Source organism: Arvicola amphibius, chromosome 13, assembly GCF_903992535.2.
Source record: "Arvicola amphibius chromosome 13, mArvAmp1.2, whole genome shotgun sequence".
NCBI classification, from domain to species: domain Eukaryota; kingdom Metazoa; phylum Chordata; class Mammalia; order Rodentia; family Cricetidae; genus Arvicola; species Arvicola amphibius.
In genome coordinates, this window is record NC_052059.1 from 49,445,511 (window position 1) to 49,466,530 (window position 21,020).

The 21,020-nt window shown below is 44.7% G+C and overlaps 1 protein-coding gene across 1 annotated transcript in view; it reads right to left on the reverse strand.

Moving 5' to 3' along the window:
• Positions 1 to 21,020, reverse strand: part of Kif13b (kinesin family member 13B) — a 151,401-nt gene that overhangs the window by 42,665 nt on the left and 87,716 nt on the right. Inside the window, exons 16-26 of the mRNA XM_038309907.1 lie at positions 19,576 to 19,766; positions 18,371 to 18,581; positions 16,546 to 16,708; positions 15,164 to 15,310; positions 13,786 to 13,935; positions 13,340 to 13,468; positions 7,628 to 7,798; positions 6,655 to 6,812; positions 4,613 to 4,745; positions 1,298 to 1,444; positions 710 to 739 (exon numbers count right to left, since the gene is read on the reverse strand). Coding sequence (XP_038165835.1) covers positions 710 to 739; positions 1,298 to 1,444; positions 4,613 to 4,745; positions 6,655 to 6,812; positions 7,628 to 7,798; positions 13,340 to 13,468; positions 13,786 to 13,935; positions 15,164 to 15,310; positions 16,546 to 16,708; positions 18,371 to 18,581; positions 19,576 to 19,766 — 1,630 coding nt within the window. The remainder of the gene's footprint in view (positions 1 to 709; positions 740 to 1,297; positions 1,445 to 4,612; positions 4,746 to 6,654; positions 6,813 to 7,627; positions 7,799 to 13,339; positions 13,469 to 13,785; positions 13,936 to 15,163; positions 15,311 to 16,545; positions 16,709 to 18,370; positions 18,582 to 19,575; positions 19,767 to 21,020) is intronic.

Consider the following 21,020-nt stretch of genomic DNA (forward strand, 5'->3'; position numbering starts at 1 on the left):
ACATCCAGAGAGCAGTGATGAATGGGAGAATGTCTGTTAAAAGAAGACCCCGTGGCGGTACCATACTCTGAGTACAACCCGGGCTGAATGATGAGGTGTTTTTGTTTTCTTTTATCAGTGACTTATAGGAAGGCAGACATTTCTATCAAATTAGGATGATGCAAAGCCAGGAGAGTGACTACAGTGGATGACATAATCAGGCTCCAAAGAGCCCGGGCAGTCTTAAACGATGACTAACAAGATGCAACTTCACAGACACAAACAAAATCTGGCACATTAGGAAAAGAAAAGACAGGAGAAACAAGCCCTCCCCCCCTCCCCCCAAAAAAAACCCTAAGAGATAAGTCAAGGAAGTGGGCATTCAGGGTGACCTAGCTTCACACACATAAGACACAGAAATGGGCACATATCCCCGTACCCCCCAACTGTGGGTGACTCAGCTCAAGGGGAGCCTGGCAAGGTATCTGGGAGGTGGATGTGTAAAGAGCCCAGTGCAGAGGGCCTGGCTAGGAAAAGCTTCTCTCACAGCGGCTTCCTAGCCTGAGCTTGCCAACCCCCCTCCATGATACCCAGCATTCCATACTTTGTTTGACTTTTGGGAAAAAGCAGAATTGTTTAATTATCAAGTAGCGGTGCAGAGAGATGCTGGCCTGTGTAATTAAGCACTTGAATCAAGCTGATTTGATGAGAACAACAGGTGCTCAATTACCTGGTAGCTGTCCATGTCCTCCTCTTCCTCCTAAAAGAAAACAGCCTATTATGTAGAACCAAAACAATTATTTACCCACAAATCAGGCCTCCATACACAGCACAATCTTCTCCCACAGTTCCGGTCTTCTTGTTTAACTGACACACCACCCTGTGGCCGCCCATCCAGCCCCACTCCAGCTCTCCATTGTCAGGAAGATGATAAGACCTTAGCTTCTGGGGAAAGTGAAGAGGCTCCCCTGACCTTTTCCAAGTCAGTACAATGCTCTCCCCGCTGGGCTTACAACCCCCAACACCAGGGGAAATCAAACACCTGCTGGCAAAGCATCTTTACCAGCCAGTGGGGGGTTCTATAGAGGGGTGGGCCATGGGAGGAAGTTAATCACTGTGAGGCTTGGTGGTTTGCCAGGCTGAGAGGTTTTTAACTCTCAGCTCACTACACACCACAACAACACATGGTCACAGCCTCTTGCCAAGGCAGTATCTGAAGAGACACAAATGGCAGAGAAAGGGGCAGGGGTAGCAAGGTCTCAAAGACTCTGGTTGGCCGTTGCCTTTCAAAGAGCACAGAGCAGGCACAGAAACTTACATGACAGGTCTCATGGATCTTAGGGGACCTGAGTGGTCTAACTTTCACACACCCAATGCCAACTGACAATATGCACTCTTCCATCAGTGGTAAAGTCCCTGACTCCTGCACGGACTTCACTTCAACTTGAACTCGCCGAGACTGCCCCTGCAGCACAGAGAGATTTGATAACACAAGATCAGCTTCTTGATTTTCAAAAGTCTGGCTTAGAGAGACCCCTACAGCCTGATATAAAGAAATGCAGTTGGTTTTGGAGACATTCATCTATCTCATAACGGTTTCATCTGCCTCATAACTGTTAAATACTAAAGCACAAATTCAAAACTAGTCAGGAAAATCTATTTTCCTTCAAGCAGATAGAAGGCAAAGTGAACATACATTTTTATAATTCCTGAGTAATAAGAAACTAGAAGAAAACTTTTGTATTTTGTTTAATGAAAGATAAGGGGCTTACTATGTAGCTCTGGCCTAATCTTGAATTCAAGGCAATCTTCTTGGCTTACCTGCCAAGTGCTGGCAAGTGACAGAACACACAGGTAAATGAAAACTTACAAGCAAAAGAAATGTAAACAGTGTCTAATAAAAAAAAATGTCTAACCAAGCCACTGTAACCTCAGCATTCAGGAGCCAGGCAGGGAGATCTCTGTGAGTTCATGGCTAGTATGGGCTACATAGAGTTCTAGGCTATCCAGGCCAGCACAGTCTAGACAGCATTCTGGGACTCCATAGGGAGGCCATGACCTAAAAAGGAAAAGACGAATTTTCTGATAGGGTAACCTGCTAAGCTAGAAATGACTCCCAATAGAGACCAAGGTTTATGAAATAGGTAGTATCAACCCTGTGGGATGGTCAAGCTTGTTCTAGGGCTAAGTAACTTCAAACTGTGAGCAATGTTTGCTCCAGGAATTCAGCAATCAAGCACATGGATAAGTATTCTGGAAGCACCATTAAGAATAAAGTAGCGGATCTCTATTAAATGCATAACACTGACAACTGTTTAAAGTGTGAAACCCCGCACAGTCACTAGGTGACTGTTGCAGAAAAACACTTATGACCTAAGTTAAAGCGCAGGGCACCAAAGTCAGCATTCAGTCTGGTGTTAAAAAGAAGAACTGCCAAGCCGGGTGGTGGTGGCACACACTTTTAATCCCAGTACTCAGGAGACAGAGACAGGTAGATCTCTGTGAGTTCAATACCAGACTGGTCTACAAAGTGAGCTCCAGGACAGCCAAGGCTACACAGAGAAACCCTATCTCAAAAACCCTCACTCCCCACTCCAAAAGAAAAGAATTCAGCTGTGTCTCTCCAAGCGCTGTGTCTCCACACAGCCCAGTGCACACTGCTGTCTCCACAGCACGGTCTCCGTCATGTCTCTGCATGGCACTGTGGCTGAAAAGCCTCTCCTTTGGCTCTAAGTCTCTCACTTATACATGAATGCATCTGAGAAAACTCATTTACTTCTACCTTTTAGAACTACCAGAAATTTAAATATTTAAGCAAACATTCTCCTTCCCTCAACCTTTTCTCGTGTTTTTCTTTGAATACTTTAACATTCATATCTGTAGCAATTCTAATAATATGGGTTTTTAAAGATTTTGTGTGTGTGTGTGTGTGTGTGTGTGTGTGTGTGAATATATACCATGTGACTGTTAAGGCCCTCAGCTCTCCTAGGGCCAGAGGTACAGGTGATTGTGAGCCATGCAACCTGGGTGCTGGGTTCCAAACTTGAATCCACTGGCAGAGTACAAAGTATTCTTTTTTGTTTTGCAAGTACATGAAATTATACTCAACTTCAGCAATCAAAGAAACACATGAGATAGAACAGCCACTTAACATTCAATGGTCTACAGAAGCTGAAGCAGACTGAAGGGAATAAGGGACCCTGGGGGAGGGGTACTGGTGTAGGAGATCCTTCTGTTGGTGTGTTGCTTTCACTGGATAATGAATAAAGAAACTGCCTTGGCCTAGTTGATAGGACAGAACTTAGGTAAGGCGGAGTTGACAGAACTGAATGCTGGGAAGAAGGGCAGAGTGGCAGACGCCATGGATCTCCTGCCTGAGACGGACGCTGGTTAGAATCTTGCCAGTAAGCCACAGTCACGTGGTGATACACAGCTTAATAGAAATAGGTTAAATTAAGATTAAAAATTAGCCAATAAGAAGTTAGAGCTAATGGACCAGGCAGTGTTTAAATGAATACAGTTTCTGTGTGATTATTTTGGGTGTAAGATAGCTGGGCAAGCCGAGACGACAAGCAGCCCGCTCCTCCTGTTACAAGGTATGAATAAGCACTAAATACGTGGGCATATTCTGTCATAATGAAGACTGTCACTTTTTCCCAACCAAATTATAAATGGAGACCCTCCCTGTCACTGTCAGTCAGCAGCACAGACTGACAGACCACCACTCACCAGTAAGTGGTGTCTCTTCCACATCTCTCTCTGCTCATGGACTCAGCCACACGCACTTAACACCCACTACGTGTCAAGCAAGTGGCTCTATACAGCACTATCCTAACTGTCCCCCAAACCCACGTTCCAGGTGGAGGAGCTCACAAGTACACAGCTTGGACCTGGCAGGTCAGTCCCTGCACGTTCGGTTCCTTCTGCCACTTCGAACAGCTTTCCTTGTATTCATGAGTCTACAAATAATGCTTGGCACATCTGCCTTATGCCCTACTCCTTAATTCTAACTTTTCCTTCTCAGCCCAGCAAGAGGGCTCACCCAGTGAAGGTGCTTGCTTCAAGCCTGATGACCTAAGTTCAATTCCTAGGACACGAAAATAGAGAAAACCCACTTCTACAAATTGTCCTCTGACCTCCACTGTGTCCTGTGGCAGGCACACACACACACACACACACAAAGTAATCAAATGTTTTTCAAAAAAGCTTATTTTTTAACCCTTTTAGAAATTATTTTTAAAATATCGTAAGAAGCAATAAAAGAAATGTATATAACATAAGAAACAATTTAAATATAAAAATGGGCTTGAAGACAAAAAACTGAAACTAAAAAAAAAAAGGGCCGGTGAGATGGTTAAGTAAGTAAAGAAGTTCCTGCCGTGTCTAACAACCTGAGTTCAAACCCCAGGACTATATGGAAAAAGAAGAAAACAAAATCTCAAAATTCCTCTCACTTCCACATGCACAACTACCCACATTCGTTCACAATACATTAATGCCAATAAACTTAAATTTTTCAAAGAAATGGATTGACCATTGTATATTTTAATCATCATCAAGAGTTCTGTTCAAAAGAATGCACTGTAAGTCTTCTGGTGTCAAGGGATTTACTATGATGTCACACTCTTGGTACCTGCCGGAGTTGGAAGACCCCTCCTGTTGGGACATCTTTCGCAGCAATCACTTCCACGGGGCAGTATTCACCATTCTCATTCTGTTCCAAGATCTGAACCCAGAATTCCAGCTTCCTGGTGACTTCACTCCACCTAGGAGATACATGCAGTTCTCGGGAAATTACACTTCTTTTGGAGGGCCAGGGTTTCATGTATAGATTGTGCTCAAATATATAGATATCTATTTGATAGATAGTCGAAGGTAACCTTTAACTTCCAATCTTCCTACCTCCTTCTCCAGAGATTACAGACATGTGACAACATACAAAGTTTATGCAGTACTGTGAATCAAACCCAGGGCTTCATCCATGCTGGGTAAGTACCCTACTGACTGAGCCACCTTTGCAGCCCCCAAATCATACCCCTCTACTTCAATGCAGAGAGCTGAAGATCTTACATTTTACTTAACAGTAAGAATGGCCTTAAACAGGGGAGCCCAGAAAAATGATCTTCAGATCAGAAAGGCACGTGCAACACGTGACGGCAAATAGCGTGAACAGAAAGTCAAACTCACAGCATCAGATACAGGATGGCTCCTTGGTTTTCTGTTATGGTGTCTGAAGACTGAATCCAGGTGGCCTTCATGTGCTGTACCACTGAGCTACCCCTTAATCACTGGCACTTTTATTTTGTTTCAGAAATTACAATATGGGGCTAGAACAACGGCTCAGAGTTCAAACCCACATAAACAGTGGGTGCAGTGGCCCACCAGTAATCCCAGTAAACAGAAGGCGTAAACATAGAGCTCACCAGAGTGAGGTAAACAGCTAGACTAGCTGAACTGGTGAGCTCTGGGTTCAAGAACAAGACCCTGCCTTGATATATAATGTGGAGAGCAACTGAAGAAGACATGTGACATCAACCTCTGGCCTCTACATGCATGCGTACATGTGAACATGAGTGCACGCATGTACGTGCACACACACACACACACACAGCACAGGTTATCCAATGCCAGTTATACTCTAGCCAGTATTCAGAAACCAAGCACAGGCTGCCCTTCTCATAGGAAGGTATCATCTGTGACTTGAGAAGGATGTACTCTCAGGTCAGTAAGAAAATGAAGACGACAAATCTCACCTTCTAATTTAGGAGTTGATAAAAAGAGAAAATCTGTTTCTCATCTATTAGATGGAAGTAAAGCACTCCCTCTTTCAGTCATTCCCTTTTAACCCTTGTATGTCATGAAATGAGCCTACCCTCCTCCCATCACTGATGCCACTCAAAACTGGAAAGGGCTGGGGGTGCAGAACTGTACAGTGCTTGCCTAGCATGTGCAAGGCTCTGGGTTCGAACCCCAGCAGCACAAAATCAAACAAGCAACCACCACCAACAAACACCTATGAGCTTGAGACAGGGTCAACATGACCCTATAGCAGATTGCATCCACCTCTCCATAGCTGGTTATTCAGACAAAACCCACTGAGCTAAGTGACCTTTCTCCTAAACTTCATTCCACTGTTGCTTCTTAAACACCCATGTGCTTTTCCCATCATCCTCTAAAGTTCGCTGCTTTAAGAACATTTTACTGGGAGGCTAAAGCCCTAGAGACAAACCTGGTGATGCTTAGTAAAGGGGACCGTTAATTTATAAAATACCAGGGATGGCTCAACAGTTAAAATGCTTGCTGCTCCAGAACATGCATAAATGCTGGATGAATCATTGCCTGCCTATAATTCCAGCTCTAAACATAAAGACAAACAGGATCCATGAAGCAAGCTGGTTAGCCAGCTTAGCCCTGTTGGTAAGCTCCCGGTTTGAATGAGGGGCCTTTGAATAAGGTGAAGAGTAGCTAAGGAAAACTTCCTATGCCAATTTTGACTCCTCCCACCACAGGGCACTAGCACACACTCATGCCCCCACTCATGCAAATATGTCTACACACATGTATACACCACACATACACAAGGGAAAGAAAACTAATTTAAAAATAAATGATGGTCATCTCCAGCAATCTTTTAAAACAAGAAATGGGAACCCAATGAACATCATCAAAACTCACCTGTCCCGAAGACTCCTTGTCTTTGCTTGGATGATTCCCAAATCCCACAGGGCTGGGTTTTTCCGAGGATCAGTCATTTTATGCCCATAGACTTCAATGGCCAGTGCCCCATCTGAGAGGTACTCAATGAAGTCTTCTGTGATGTTAACATTGAACTCCTGAAACACAACAGCTCATTACAGAGCAGCACACCTGGCTTGGACTTTCGACCACGTAAGCCAGGCTTCACACCTTAATGACATCAGGAGGAAAGACAGAGACAATGGCACACTTTCCTCATAGAACACAATGGTCATTTAACACCAACAGCGATGTGCACACAGACTAACACACTTGCTTTCAAATACAGTGTGGATCTGAGGGCAGCTGGAGAGATGGTTCCATGCTTAAGACTGAGTGAGCACTGCTCTTCCAGAGGCCCCACATCTGATGACTCAACTACCCATATGACCAGATCCAGGGGATTGATGCCTCAGCCTCTGTGGGTACCTGCACTCCTGTGTGCACAGCCTCAAAGAAACACATTGATTCGAAAAACCAAAAAAAAAAAAAAGAAAAATTAATCTTTTAAAATTAAAAATATATAAATACAACCATGACTTTAAAACTTCTCATTTTGAAAAACTAATCTGTAAGCATAGCAAATTATTTTGTTAGCAATATTTTGGGAGCCTGTTTTCATTCTTGTTGGGAGTCAAATGTGGAGTAAATAGAAAAAGCTAGTCCAAACTCTGATGGTCACCAACCAAAGGCAAAGTGACGGTCACTACTTTGAGTTGATTCAATCCACAAAAATATCGTCATTAATAATAACTGGTTGGAAAGAACAAGCAATCAACATGGCAGAACATGTAGTGCCCATCGGGGTAATCTCTGACCTTGTTAGGCCAATCATCCAAAGATGCAGTCCTCACTCATTAACTGTGTTTACACAAATAACGTGGGCACTGTGATAGACTGGAAAGGAACTCACACTGCAATGATCGAACACAACCATACACTGTGGCTCCTTGCTGGTGGGAGACGAAGAGGTATCCACTTCGGGGGCAACAGTCACTGGCTCCTGCTGATCCCAGAAGTCATATTTGCAGAACACAAAGTGGCAGAGATGTTGCGGCAATCCTGTGGCTTGTAGTATTTTAACCTGAAGGGAAAGAAGACTCCACTGGCTCGACCAGCAAGCTCGCAGGAATACTTAATTAGGATATTGGGGTGGGGTGGGGGGTCATGGTCCTCCTCTGGCTCTGTCACCAAACATGCTCCTACTTTGGGCCTATGTCATTCAGGGTTGGTCCGGGACTAGCATACAGGCCAGCCTGACACAGGGTGATGACAACCAAATGCCAAGGTGGGTCCTGGGCAGCACTTAGAAAAGAAAAAGAGCATCTGAATCTTAGCTTGTTAGGATGTAGGATACCATCATCATCATTTCCAGCAGATCCAGTATTTTATAAGGAAAGAACAAAGGCGTTGAGTGCAAGGAACAAAGCATAAAACTGTGCCTGATTCAATGAGCAGCAAATCTTCAGGGCAGGGAAGGGATTCACTCAATTATCTCAAGTATAAGGAGGAACTGAGCTCTGGAATAGCATGCTACGTGCTAAAATAATATTACTTAATTTTTATTTTCTTCCTAGTAGAGAACTGCCTTGAGTGTTGCATTTGACCATCTTGTCTGGAGCGGAGAATGGAGGAGGTGAAGATGATAGAGTTGCTGCTTTCTGCACAGACATTTGCTCCAATACCTTCCCCAGAGAGTGACAACAAACACTCAAATGAATCTCTGGATGAGGACCCTGGAGTCCGTGATTAACAAAGATGGCCAGAAGCATGGGCCCAATAGGATCAACGCCCCAGAGAAAATTCCTGCACCGGAGTCTTAAAACAAAAAGAAGTTATTTTTAGTAATTTTTTTCACTATATGGATGTGTGTGTTACATGTGGGTATGTGCCTGTGAATGCAGGTTCTTGTGGAGCTCAAACAAGGGTGTCTGATCCCCTTCTGGAGTTACAGAAGACATAAGCTGCCTGACATGGGTGCTAGGAACTTACCTTCAGTCCTATACAAGAGAAGCAAGTACTCTTAGCCATGAGCCATCTCCCAGCCCCATTTATTGATATATAGTCATATACACATCTGTGTGTGTATATGTGTGAACATACATGTGTGAACATGATGTATATGCAGGTGCCCTCAGAGAGGCCATCAGACCTTTGGAGTTGGAGTTACAAGCAGTTGTGAGCTGCTACAAGTGGACGGTGGAGACAGAACTCAGGCTCTGGAAGAGCAGCACACACCCTTAGTCACCGAGCCATCCCTCCAGCTGCTCACTCAGATCTTAAAGAAGCCAAACCTTTTTCATATTTTTTGCAACAGCATCTAGATTTAAATTTGGAGTTTCTGTGGTAGCTTGTGATGGTCTTAAAACCACACAATTATGAAGTAAATTCTAGAATTATTAATTATACTGCATGGTATATGTGATGGCTATTGCTGGTTGTCAACTTGACTGCATCTGGAATTAACTAAAACCCAAATGGCTGAACATACCTGTGAGGGATTCTTTCTTTTCCTTTCTTTCTTCCTTAATTTATTTTTATTTTATGTGTATTGGTGTTTTTCCTCCATGTATATCTGCCATGTATATCTCCATGTATATCTGCCAGATCCCCTGGAACTGGAGTTATAGACAGTTTTGAGTTGCCTTCGGGATACTCGGAACTGAACCAGGATCCTTTGGATTTCCAGTCCTGAGATTTATTTTCTTAATTAAATCACTCGAAATGGGAAGATCCACTTCTGATATGGATCTTTGAGGTAGGAAGACAAACCTTTAATCCAGATCTTTTGAGGTGGAAAGATCCACCTTTAATCTGGGTCACACCTTCTGCTGGCAGCCTTTAGAAAGGATGTGGAAGGAAGCTTGTTCTCTTTGCTGGCTTGCTCCCACGCTCCTATCAAGTCCACTCCCTCACTGACATTACAGCCTACTTCTTTGGAATTCTGCTGTATACTGAAGACCACCTAAGACATCCAGTCTCATGGACTTAACAACTGGATTCTTGGACCTCCCATTCATCGGTAGTCATTGATGGAATAGCTGAAACACAACCTGCAGGCCATTCTAATAAATCCCATTTAGATGACAGACAGACAGACTGACAGATTCACTCTATAAGTTCTGTTCCTCTGGAGAACACTATGACCAGGAGGATTTTCACACAAGGGAGTTCATCACAAATTACACTGTCCAGCCACTCTCTTTCCCTAAGTTGTCTGATTTACTCCGGATCTACTAAATAAATTTAATGAGAATAAATTGTACTACGTGGTGTAAGTTCTCGTGGCTCAGCAACCTCAACCATAACCATGGCATTCAGGGACTCTGAGGATGCAAAGCAGACTTCCTGAGTAACACGTACAGAACAGGTCAGCCAAGAAACAGCGGCTTTGTTTTATGCGATTCTTCCTGAGATGTCAACGAGCTTGTACTACCCAGGCAGCAAGTCTCTGACAGGCTCTGAAAGGCTAATGTGTTTTCTCTCTTCACACTGAACTGACCATCAGTATTCTAGAATACATTTTACAGGAAAATTTTCAAAGTTTTATTCTCCACATGTCTCAAGTGTTTATTACATACCTCAAATGAGGCAATGTGCTGTGGGGCATGATTACAAGGTCTTGGTATTACACAGATCTAAAGGAATCCTTGCCACCTGCTAGCCTGTGTGCTGGTTTCTCCTGGCAGAGAGGGGAGGATTTAAGTCTACCCTGACACAGGTGAGGCCAGCCACGCCAATGAAAATGAAGAGATGAGTGACAGCAAGGGCAGGCACTGCTGAGCAGACCCCGTACACATGCTGGCTGATCTGTGACAGAATTCCATCTGAAAGCCATTGCATTCCTTCAGAAATGAATCGCAATCTAAGGCTGAAATAAGAAACAAGATCGGATGTGCTAATCTGCCCTCTACAGGAACTTTTGAGAATTAAGACTGCCAGGAATGAAGAGCAACAAAAACAAGGAATAAATATATGTTCTTTGGAACATACGCTGATTAGAGTTTTTTACTGTCTTTTTTTTTTTTTTTTAAGTTAGCTACAAAAATTGAAATCACCACAAGGTGTCAGGACAGCACTCAACTTTCAGCTCAGCATGAAAGAGCCAAAAAGTATTGTCAGGAATCAATGTTATTTGGGGCTTTTAATTTACTGTTTTTGAAAACAGGAATATGGACATACTTTCATTATAGAAAAAAGGAATGCAGATGTCTTGAACGGCCATGGTTTCCCTCGCTCATGGTACCAAAACCACCCCCCGGTTTGACTTTCCACAGGAACTTCATTCACACAATGGGCTCCCACGGCGAGGGCATGGCCTCTAAAGAAGCATGTCCCCTTTAAATGAACACAGCTTCTTAAGAAGTGGTGGAAAAAGAAGTGTGTACAGGAGGAGATAAAATGTTTGCCATTCCTAAAGCTAAAGCTTTTGTCAATGACAGTCAGACTCTTGTCTGCAGGACTCAAGTGCAAAGTGAAGGGGCTGCCACTACTCAACTCTGGGAACACTGGAGATTTGTTACAAGTAATGGATACCCATTAAAATACACATATGTTAAGTCTAAGAGTTCATTATGACGTGAAGACAATTTTAAAAACCCATAACTTTAACAGAAAACACGCCACTCCCTATAATACATACTTGCTTTCCTATTATATGGCACATTATGTTTTGCTGCAGACCTACATCTAACGCCTCTGAGTATGTCATGTATGACAAGCAACAGACAACAAGGCAACATACAGGCGAGAAAGAGCGCAGAATCTAGAGATAAGAGAAAGCCAGGTGAAACTAACAAAGACGTTTAAGACGGCTGACTATATAGCTTATGATCTTTAAGTACCTCCTATTTTTTGGAGACATATACTACTTCCAAATGAACTAAGATGCCTTGGGTGTCTGTCCTAAAGCTACTCCTAATGGGAGTGGCAGCATGAAGCGTATGGTGAGCCACGCTGGGCTGTGAGGCCCTGTGGAGCAGGGTGGGTGGGACTGACCACACTTTCCTTACTACTTCCATGCTCAGTGTCTTCCATTAAATCTTAACACATTTTGTCATTTTTTTAAAAGCCATGTTATCTCAGATATATGTCTTTTTTTTAATGACAAGTTTTCATTCTCGTTTTGTTTATTCTTTTTTTTTGATTTTTTTTATTTATTTTTATTTTTTGGTTTTATGAGACAGAGTTTTTCTCCATAGCTCTGGCCGTCCTGGAACATACTTTGTAGACCAGGCTGGCCTTGAACTCACAGAGATTCACCTATCCCTGCCTCCTGAGTGCTGGGATTAAAGCCACCACTGCCTGGCATCATTCTCATTATTTTACACTATGAAAGCTGACCTCCCAGAGATGCAGTCACCGTCTGTCATCTCAGAAATGGGCCACATGGAGTCAGAGACTACATACCTGTGGTAACCAGGCACATGGCCTCAAGAAAGAGGTTCTGCAGTCAAGTACAAATTAGCAAGAGTGGGGCCATTAGTGAGTTAAGAACAGCCCCCTCCCACTGAAGCAACCCATGTCTCAGAACACCGCAGGCCTCATCATGTGAATGGCTGCAGAAGGCAGTCCCGCTCGCAACAACACTCGCTCCCCACCCACAGCTGTATGTAACTTACTCCTTCAACAACTTCAATTCTAGAAGTATTTACTGAGGAAGAAGGCTGACCTAGGATGAGTTAGGAACAAGATCCTGACTTACGCTTCTTTGCAGATCTTTAATCATCTCTTTTAAACACTATATGTTCTTATTGGTCTTTGGTCATCAAAATCCTGCCAGGAGTCTGAACACTAGCAGCACTGGTCCACTAGGGGGCACTGGAGATTCAGACAAGGACTGTACTATAAAGGGATTAGGGCACAGGTAGCGGGGAGCATGCCATCCTCCGTACTGCTCACCCACAAAAACACCGCAGCACCTGTAGATCTGGTTTTAGCTGACATCTCTCCTGCAGTCTCATTCTCCCAGGATCTCCCTCAGTCTCCCTCAGAACCTACCTCGTGAATTCACAGCTTTCCTGTGTGCCCAGACAGCTGTATCACAGCAATGGATCATACACTAGAGGCCTCCGCTCATACCCGCAGATCCCTACCCCTGGCCAGTGGGAACCTGGCATTTTCATCTTTACCCTGGTGCCTGACATAGGTCTTCAAGGAAACAGTGTGCCAGGAACAGCACACACAGGGAGATCAGACAGAAAGGGTCGGGAACTGTGGGGCTGGAACAGCACACACAAAGGCACTGGGTAACCAGGGAGACGCTGGGAAGGGTGGAAACGGCAGCAGCTGAGGGACAGGGAGAGAAAGCAAACATCCACTTCATCAGAACTCAAAAGCTCCACTAATAGAAACTCCTATGGGAATTCTGGGCTGCTTCCACAGAGCAGGACACAACGCATAAGCAGGCTCAGTCACCCTGACTGCTGAGAGAAAGGCCACAGAGACAAAGTGCTGGAAGTGCTGAGTGAGTCTTCCAGAAGTATGACAAACAATCCCTAAGATACTGAACGCTAAAAGATTTCTTTGAAGACAGGCATTTACAAGTTATTGGAAATGGGTTTCTTATGCAAATATCTACAATCTCATAGGTGGTCCCACCTTCTAGACTGGGTCTGGAGCTTACCATGCAGACCAGCCTATTCTCCTGGGCATCCTTGTCAGAGCTGACCTCTGCAGCATCCTCTCCTCCTACGATCCTCTCCCCAATGGCCCCGCTGAGTCGCATCACCTCCACATGCAGCCGGCCTGCCACCTGAAGGAAGGAGGCAAAACAAACACTGGTTTTGGGCTGAGTTTTCTCCGTGGGACCTATCTCCCTTGATAAAGCCAGAGGGTAACAATGTGTGAAAACCTAACAGGTGATTTTCTAACAGCTGCTGCGCTGTTAGAAATCTAAACAAGATAGGAAAAGTCAACTTACAGCCCTATGTAAATACAAGGTATCCACACACAATACTATCACTAGTCAGGACTGGCTAGAAAACAAAGGTATTAATGACAAGTGTCCTGTCACCGCCCACTCCCTGTCCCCCGAACTGCTCTGCAGAATGACCCTGAGTGAAAGCCCACCTCTCCCTTCTGGTTGATGATTGGCACAGCATACTGTAACTTCACGTCATAAAACAGTGTCTCCAGGAAGACATTGGCCACACCAATTAGACTGTGATTCTCCTGTTCATCGTAGAATGGGTCAGCACGCTTGAAGTAGGACCGGGTGACCTGAAAGAGATTTCAAACATACAACCTCGAAAGAAAAAAAAATCACATAAAGTAAACTCATTTGACCAATAACTTTACCACCATATCCAGACTCCTTCTCCCTCTCTCTCTCTCTCTCTCTCTCTCTCTCTCTCTCTCTCTCTCTCTCTCTCTCTCTCTCTCTCTCTCTCTCACACACACACACACACACACACACACACACTCACTCTATAGCCTTGGCTGGTCTATAACTCACTATACAGAACAGGCTAACCTTGAATTAACAGAGATTCTCTTGCCTCAGTCTCTGACAGCTTCTTTATGCAGAAGGGTTGACACAGAAATAGAGAAACAGACAGACTAAAAAGAAAAAGCTGAGAGCACTACCCCCTCATTGTTCTCTCAGGCAGGAAGATCCCACTAAACTGTTAGACACATTGCTGCCATCAACACAGCAGCAGTGGGGGAGGCATCTTTCTACAGAACTACAGAAGAAAACTACAAATTTATGCAAAAATATCTCTTCATAAGATGACAATGTGAAAAAACAAACATTAAAAACAGCTAAGGAAGAAAGGCACTCAATGTGGAATTGTAAACACCGGTAGAGGTAGCAGGGTGTGACAGTGCACGCCATAAACCCTCCCTCCACTCAGGAGGCTGAGGTAAGAAGAGCAAGCTGGGCTACAGGGAGTCCTGTCTTAAAAGAACAAATGTCTAGAAGAGACCAACAACAAAACACACAGGGTGCATTTCTGTTTTAGGTATGCACAGCATGGCTTACTTGAGTAAGAAAACCTGGCAATAGAGTAGCCAGAGCCCGAATAGATCTTGGGCACTTACTTTGGGATCGAAATGCCTTCACAAACCTTCCTAACAGAGAAAATACCAGGGTGCACTGATGACTGTGAAACCATGAGCGGTGGGGTAGCTGTTTGCAGTGTGCTGAGATGGCCTGGTACCCGCCTCAGAGAGAACCCAGAATAACCCGAGACAGATGCACGCACTAGCAGACAGAAGGGCAAATTCTGCTAGAACCCCAAAAGAAAAGGAGATAAAAAAGAAAAAAATGCAAATGACTAATTATTAAAATTCTTACATAGCTCGACAACTTAAGGATTAAAATAAATTTTACTTTAAAAATTAGAGCAACGATTGTGGAAAAGCATTCAACATCCCCAAGCTGGCAAATTCGCAATGATGTGGCCCCTTCTCGGACAACCAGGTAAGTGACCCTTGAGCAACTCACCGGGTTGTCTTCTTCACATTCCTTCCACTCCTGGTAGAGGTCTCTCATATCCAAGAGCCTGTTTTCCAGTTTTTCCAAAGACCAAATCTGCTTTCCTTTTCCTTTTCTTCTCACCTGGATGGCAGGTTCACTGAGGAGAGAGCCTCGCTGCAGAGACGGGACGTGGCAATAAGGCAAAGTCAGCTGAGATGGTTATGAAACTCTTTTACTCTTTGAGACGGGGTCTCATGTACCCCAGGCTGGACTCAAACTCCAGACCTTCCTGCTTCCACCTCCTGAAGCAGCAGTTCTCAACCTGTGAATTGTGACTGCTCTGGGGTTGAACAGGGGCCATCTAAGACCATCAAAATATGATATTTATATTACGATTCATAACAGTAGCAAAATTATAATGATGAAGTAGCAACGGAAATAATTTTATGGCTGGGGTTCCTCACCATGACATGAGGAACTGTATTAAAGGGCCGCAGCATTAGGAAGGCTGAAAACCACTGTCCTAAAGGCGGGATTACAGTTTACCACTACTATAGCCTAACGAACATTTATTTTCAAAAGTGTGAGGGTTTTTATATTGTGTGTGTGTGTGTGTGTGTGTGTGTGTGTGTGTGTGTGTGTGTGTATGCACGCGCACGTACCATGGCACATGAGGAGGTCAGAGGTCACCTTGCAGGAGTTGGTAGTCTCCTTCCAACATGTGGGTCCTGGGGATCATCCTCAGATCATCAAGCTCAGTGGTAGGTGCCTTTACCCAGTGAGCCATCCTGTCAGCCCCCAAAACTGTGACTTTTCATTTGTTTAAATCAATAACATTTTATCTCTTCATAAAGTAGCCTTCTAAAAGAGTAGCCACATGGAATGCTTACAAGAATAAATTATCTAGGGTACCCCAGTCATTCATTTGAGGGCAAAAGGATCTCATCAGTTTCCTACTTAAAACAACTAAAGGAGCAGAGCATGAGGCACAGCCAGTGGACTGAGTGCCACTGCAGCACTCTTTCCAGAGCAGTACTGTCTCCAGGGTGGGTGTGCACTCAGGAGGCTGAGGCAAGAGGACAGAGTTTTCAAGGCCAGCCTAAACTATTATAAACCACAAGATATAATTCAAAAATCCAAGAAGCTCATACCCATACCTCAGAACTTGGGAGGCTGAGGCAGGAGAATTACCTTGAATTTGAGGCCTTGTCTCAAACAACAAAAAATGCAGGAATAAAGAAAAGAAGCTGAATGAGAAGAAATGATAGGACCAGGAGTGCATGCTTAGTGGCGAACACAGTCACGCAAGCACACACACTCAGAAAATCAGAAGGAAATAACTTCCCACAAATCCAACCGCTGGGTAGAGCCCAGTGCAGCCTCGGCTATGGTGTTTCTGCTTTCCTCACCTTCCTGTTGGCATCCAGGCTGGAGGCTGGAATCTGGAGGGTAACTTTGTACTCAGTTCTTTTATCCAGCTCCTCTGCGATGTAACTCGCTTCTCTCACCAGTAGGTTGGCCTTTACAATCTGTTCCCTTAGCCTCATCAAGCTGTTATTCAAAGTTGCTTCTCTTTAAGAGAAAATAAAAACAGGACTTGTGGGTGCAGGAAACAACACACAAAACAGCATATGGGAAACCATGGTCACACTCAACTCATTCACAACTCTCTCCTGTACTCAGGAACACGTATGAACACTGCCCCATGCACACACTGGTCTCTGGACCATGTCACAGCACAGCACTCCTTGCATGGCAAGCTGGCCACAGGTAGGTGCAGGGCTCTACAAACTAAATGTATGTGAAATACCAGGCACCCTGATCAATTCAGATGCACTCAATACGACAGGGATGTTTGCCGGTATGCAGACCTGAGTAGCAGGGGTTAGTGCTGCACTCTGGAGCTGTGGGAGAAGGCATTCAGTGCTATGTTAATTAGCCCATGCTCTGCATCTTAATAGCATCGTGCTTTACCTACCTGACCTCATTAGTCCAGACTATCAACTTTCTTTTCCCCTTTCTTAAAAAGGGCATCTACCAACCTTCATAATCTAAAGCACGGTACAATGGTAAAATATCCTTCTCTAGTCAAAGCCAAAGGCCACACATGATGGAAGAGTGTCTATGTGTTACTTTCATTATTAATAAAGATACTGCCTTGGCCCTTTAAGAGAACAGAAAATTAGGTAGGTGGAGTAGACAGAACAGAATGCTGGGTAGCAGGCAGTGGGGAGACGCTTCAGGCAGTCGCCATATGCAGTTGCCATGCTTCTCCTCTCTGAGATGGACGCAGGTTAAGACCTCTCCTGGTAAGCCACCCCTGGTGGTGCTATATAAATTACTAAATATGGGTTAAAGCAAGATATGAGAATCAACCAATAAGAAGCTACAGATAACGGGCCAGGGGCCAGGCAGTATTTAAATGAATACAGTTTCTGTGTAATTATTTTGGGTAAAGCTAGCCGGGTGGCAGGACACAGCCCGCCGCTCCATTCTACACACACAGACTAAAAATGAGCAGCATCTAACATGGCATTTTCTTGGTGGTGGCGGATTTCTTGAGACAGGTTCTCTCTGTGTAGCCCTGGCTGACCTAGAACTTGCCCTGAGACCAGGCTGGTCTTAAAAAGACGCGAGATCTGCCTTCCTCTGCCTCCTGAGTGCTGGCTGGGATTAGAGCCGTGTGTCACCCACCCAACTAGCATGGGCTGCTTTAAAGGAAGCTGAAAGTACCAGCAATTCCCATCTTTCCAGAAATGAAAAGTAAGAGCTGGAGAGCAACATGGTGGTAGAGTGCCTGCCTAGATCCACCAGGCCACGAGCTCGATCCTCGGTGCTGTCAAAGGAAACCAAGCAAAGACAATCTAGGCAGCACGTGAGCACAGACCTGCAATCCCAGCACACAGGGTGCTGAGGCAGGAGGATTCTAAGTTCCAAGCCAGCATACACTGCAGGGTGATTTCAAGGCCAACTTGGAAGATACATATGTATAAAACTCTGCCTCAAAATACAACAAAAGAAAAGTGAAAGAGGAAGAAGGGAGAGGAAATCGAGAGATGGAGAAAGGTGGGAAAGAAGTGAAGGAGGAGGAGGGGAAGGAGGAGGAGGAGGGAGAGAGACACCCTCTTGAAATGCTACTCTTTTGTAAGCATCACCCAGTGTTTCCACGCAGAACCTTCCCAGGCGGGGAGTACAAACACTACCCAAATCAGTCAGGCTGTCCTGCACACCTACCTCTCCTCGGCCCACTGTCTCAAGCGCTGCTGGGCGCTGGGCGAGTGGAAGGAGAGCCGGTCCACACCGCGGCAGTTCTGCCTCTCAGGAGACAGCCTTCTTCGGAGCTGTTCCAGCTCGTGTTCGTACATGAGCCTCTGGCGCTCCAGAGCCGATCGCTTTTCCTCCTCATGCTGTTGTTCTAGGCTGTTCAATATGGACTGCATTGGATCTGAACATGTTAAAAGAAAAAAAAAAAGTAACGAATAAGAAAGTATGGTGTGGGCCGGGCGGTGGTGGCGCACGCCTTTAATCCCAGCACTCAGGAGGCAGAGGCAGGTGGATCTCTGAGTTCGAGGCCAGCCTGGTCTACAAGAGCTAGTTCCAGGACAGGCTCTAGAAACTACAGGGAAACCCTGTCTCGAAAAACCAAAAAAAAAAAAAAGAAAGTATGGTGTGATAGTTTGACTGTAACTGGCCCCCATAAGCTCATAGGGAGTGGCACTATTAGAGGAAGTGTGTCACTGCAGGGGCTTTGAGGTTTTCTATGTTCAGGATACTACCTAGTGCCTCAGACCATTTCCTATTGCCTGCAAGATGCAGGACTCTTGGCTACTTCTCCAGCACCATATCTGCTTGCACGATACCATGCTCTCTGCCATGGTGATAATGGACTGAACCTCTGAAACTGTAAGTGAGTTCTCCCAAACCCACTCCTCAACCCCTGTGCGTGCGCATGCCCCACCAGTTAAATGTTTTTCTTTATAAGAGCTGCCATGGTCATGGTGTCTCCTCACAGCAATAGAAACCCTACATAAAGTATACTTCAGACATCAATCATTCATTCAAACTGCCATGACCTGATACATTTCAGACAATTTGGAGTAAGCATGCCTTTCTCACTGCCAGTTACTTGTGTGATACTTTAGATAGACTCAACCCGGTCTGCAAAGCAGCAAAAGAGAAGGCTACAATATGTTCTCTGCAGAACCTAGGTTGTAGTGAATGCTCCAGAAACACAAGAAACCATAGGCAGTCACACTTCAAACCTGGGAAATTCCACCCATGAGGACAAGTTTGCAGTGATTTATCACAGCAGAGAGTGGATGTTCTGTAAGTAGGATCAATTATTACAACCAAGGATACAAACAGAGTTCAGAGGTCATCAAGAAAAGTGTGTCATCAAAAACATGCTCAGACCTCCCGCAAGCACAGCCCGTGCTCACCGTTGCTGCCCAGGGCCTTCATGGTCACCTCCATCTGCGCATACTCGAAGTTGAAGTTGATCTCGCTGGACACCTCACTGGAGGAGTCCCCGTCAGCATCCAGATGTTCACAGCTGCTGTCGCTCTTCAGGAAAGCATCATGCTCCTCATCATCTCGTTCGACTTTCTTTTTCTTTTTTGGCAGATTGAGTCTTGGGGTGAAAAAAGGGTCATTAAAGTAAGAAGGATGCTTATTCATCCCGTTCCTTACACACTGACATTTGCTAGAGGCTAAGGGAATGCCACAGCAGTAGCAAGAAGCTGCTGCACTTAGGACCTTTGTACTCTAGTACTAGAAATAAAACATCCACATGCGTACAAGTAGTTACAGCAAAGTCCGCACAACTTCTACACCTTAGGTGAACAGGAACTAGATGTGCTGACAAGTCTCTGGAGACTTTATAAATAAAACACCACGGTGTACACAACCGTACGGAACCATCTGAGGGTCTGGGAGACCAGTAAGCAACACTTTCAGTGTGGAAGAAAAAAAATGAAAAGCATTTCCCGTGAGCTTACATCCTTCTAATCTTTCCTATAAGATCAAAACAGCAAGTGGTATAAAAATAAGGATCAGCACCAGTTAGTTATGAGCAAGGTTTGTTAGACAGAAGAAACACATTAGCCAAGGACAGAAAGAAGAGACCAGGGTCTGAATGCTACAGCAGACAGCCTGTCTCACCATGCAATGAAGCCCCCACTGTGTTTGGGGTACAGTGCTGCAGTCACAGATGAGAGCCTTCCTTTGCAGACTCCCTTGCAGCTACTTGACAGAGTTCACTCAAGGGGACTAAGAGGAAGATTTCTCGTGCCCTGACAAGAGGATAGCAAGGTTGTCCTTTGCTGCCCTTTTGTCCCTGTGAGCTGAGTGCTTCTTTCATGGCTGCAGGGGCACAGTTCTTCCATGAGGAAGTGCCAAGAAAACGGTAGAGCACAGCCCACTCTAGCAGCCCTCTCCTTGAGGGCCTCTCACTGTCTGGAAATACACAACCTGCTTAAGCCATCAGTGTCTAGTGTGCTGGAACTCATTGAAAGCATGGTCAGAGAAACCACCAACCTCCTCTTGAGGATAAGGAAGCTAAATCCCACATTTCTACTACTGCTTTTCAGACAAAAGAAAAGAATAACAGTGTGCAGACAGATGACTGACAGACAGACAGACAACAAACCCAAAAGAAAAAATGAATTAATTCTGATACCAGATTGGGGGGAAATCTTACACTGGGAAGAAAATTAAACAAATAAGTTTAGTACTTTTGATGAGAGACATGTCATTCTCGGCACCCAGTTCACATATATATGAACACACACACAAGTCATGAATACAACATATATGTACAAGCATGAGAACACACACAATAAGGTGTCATTTTTATGCTGTTAAAATGACTCTTCTGTTTCAGAAC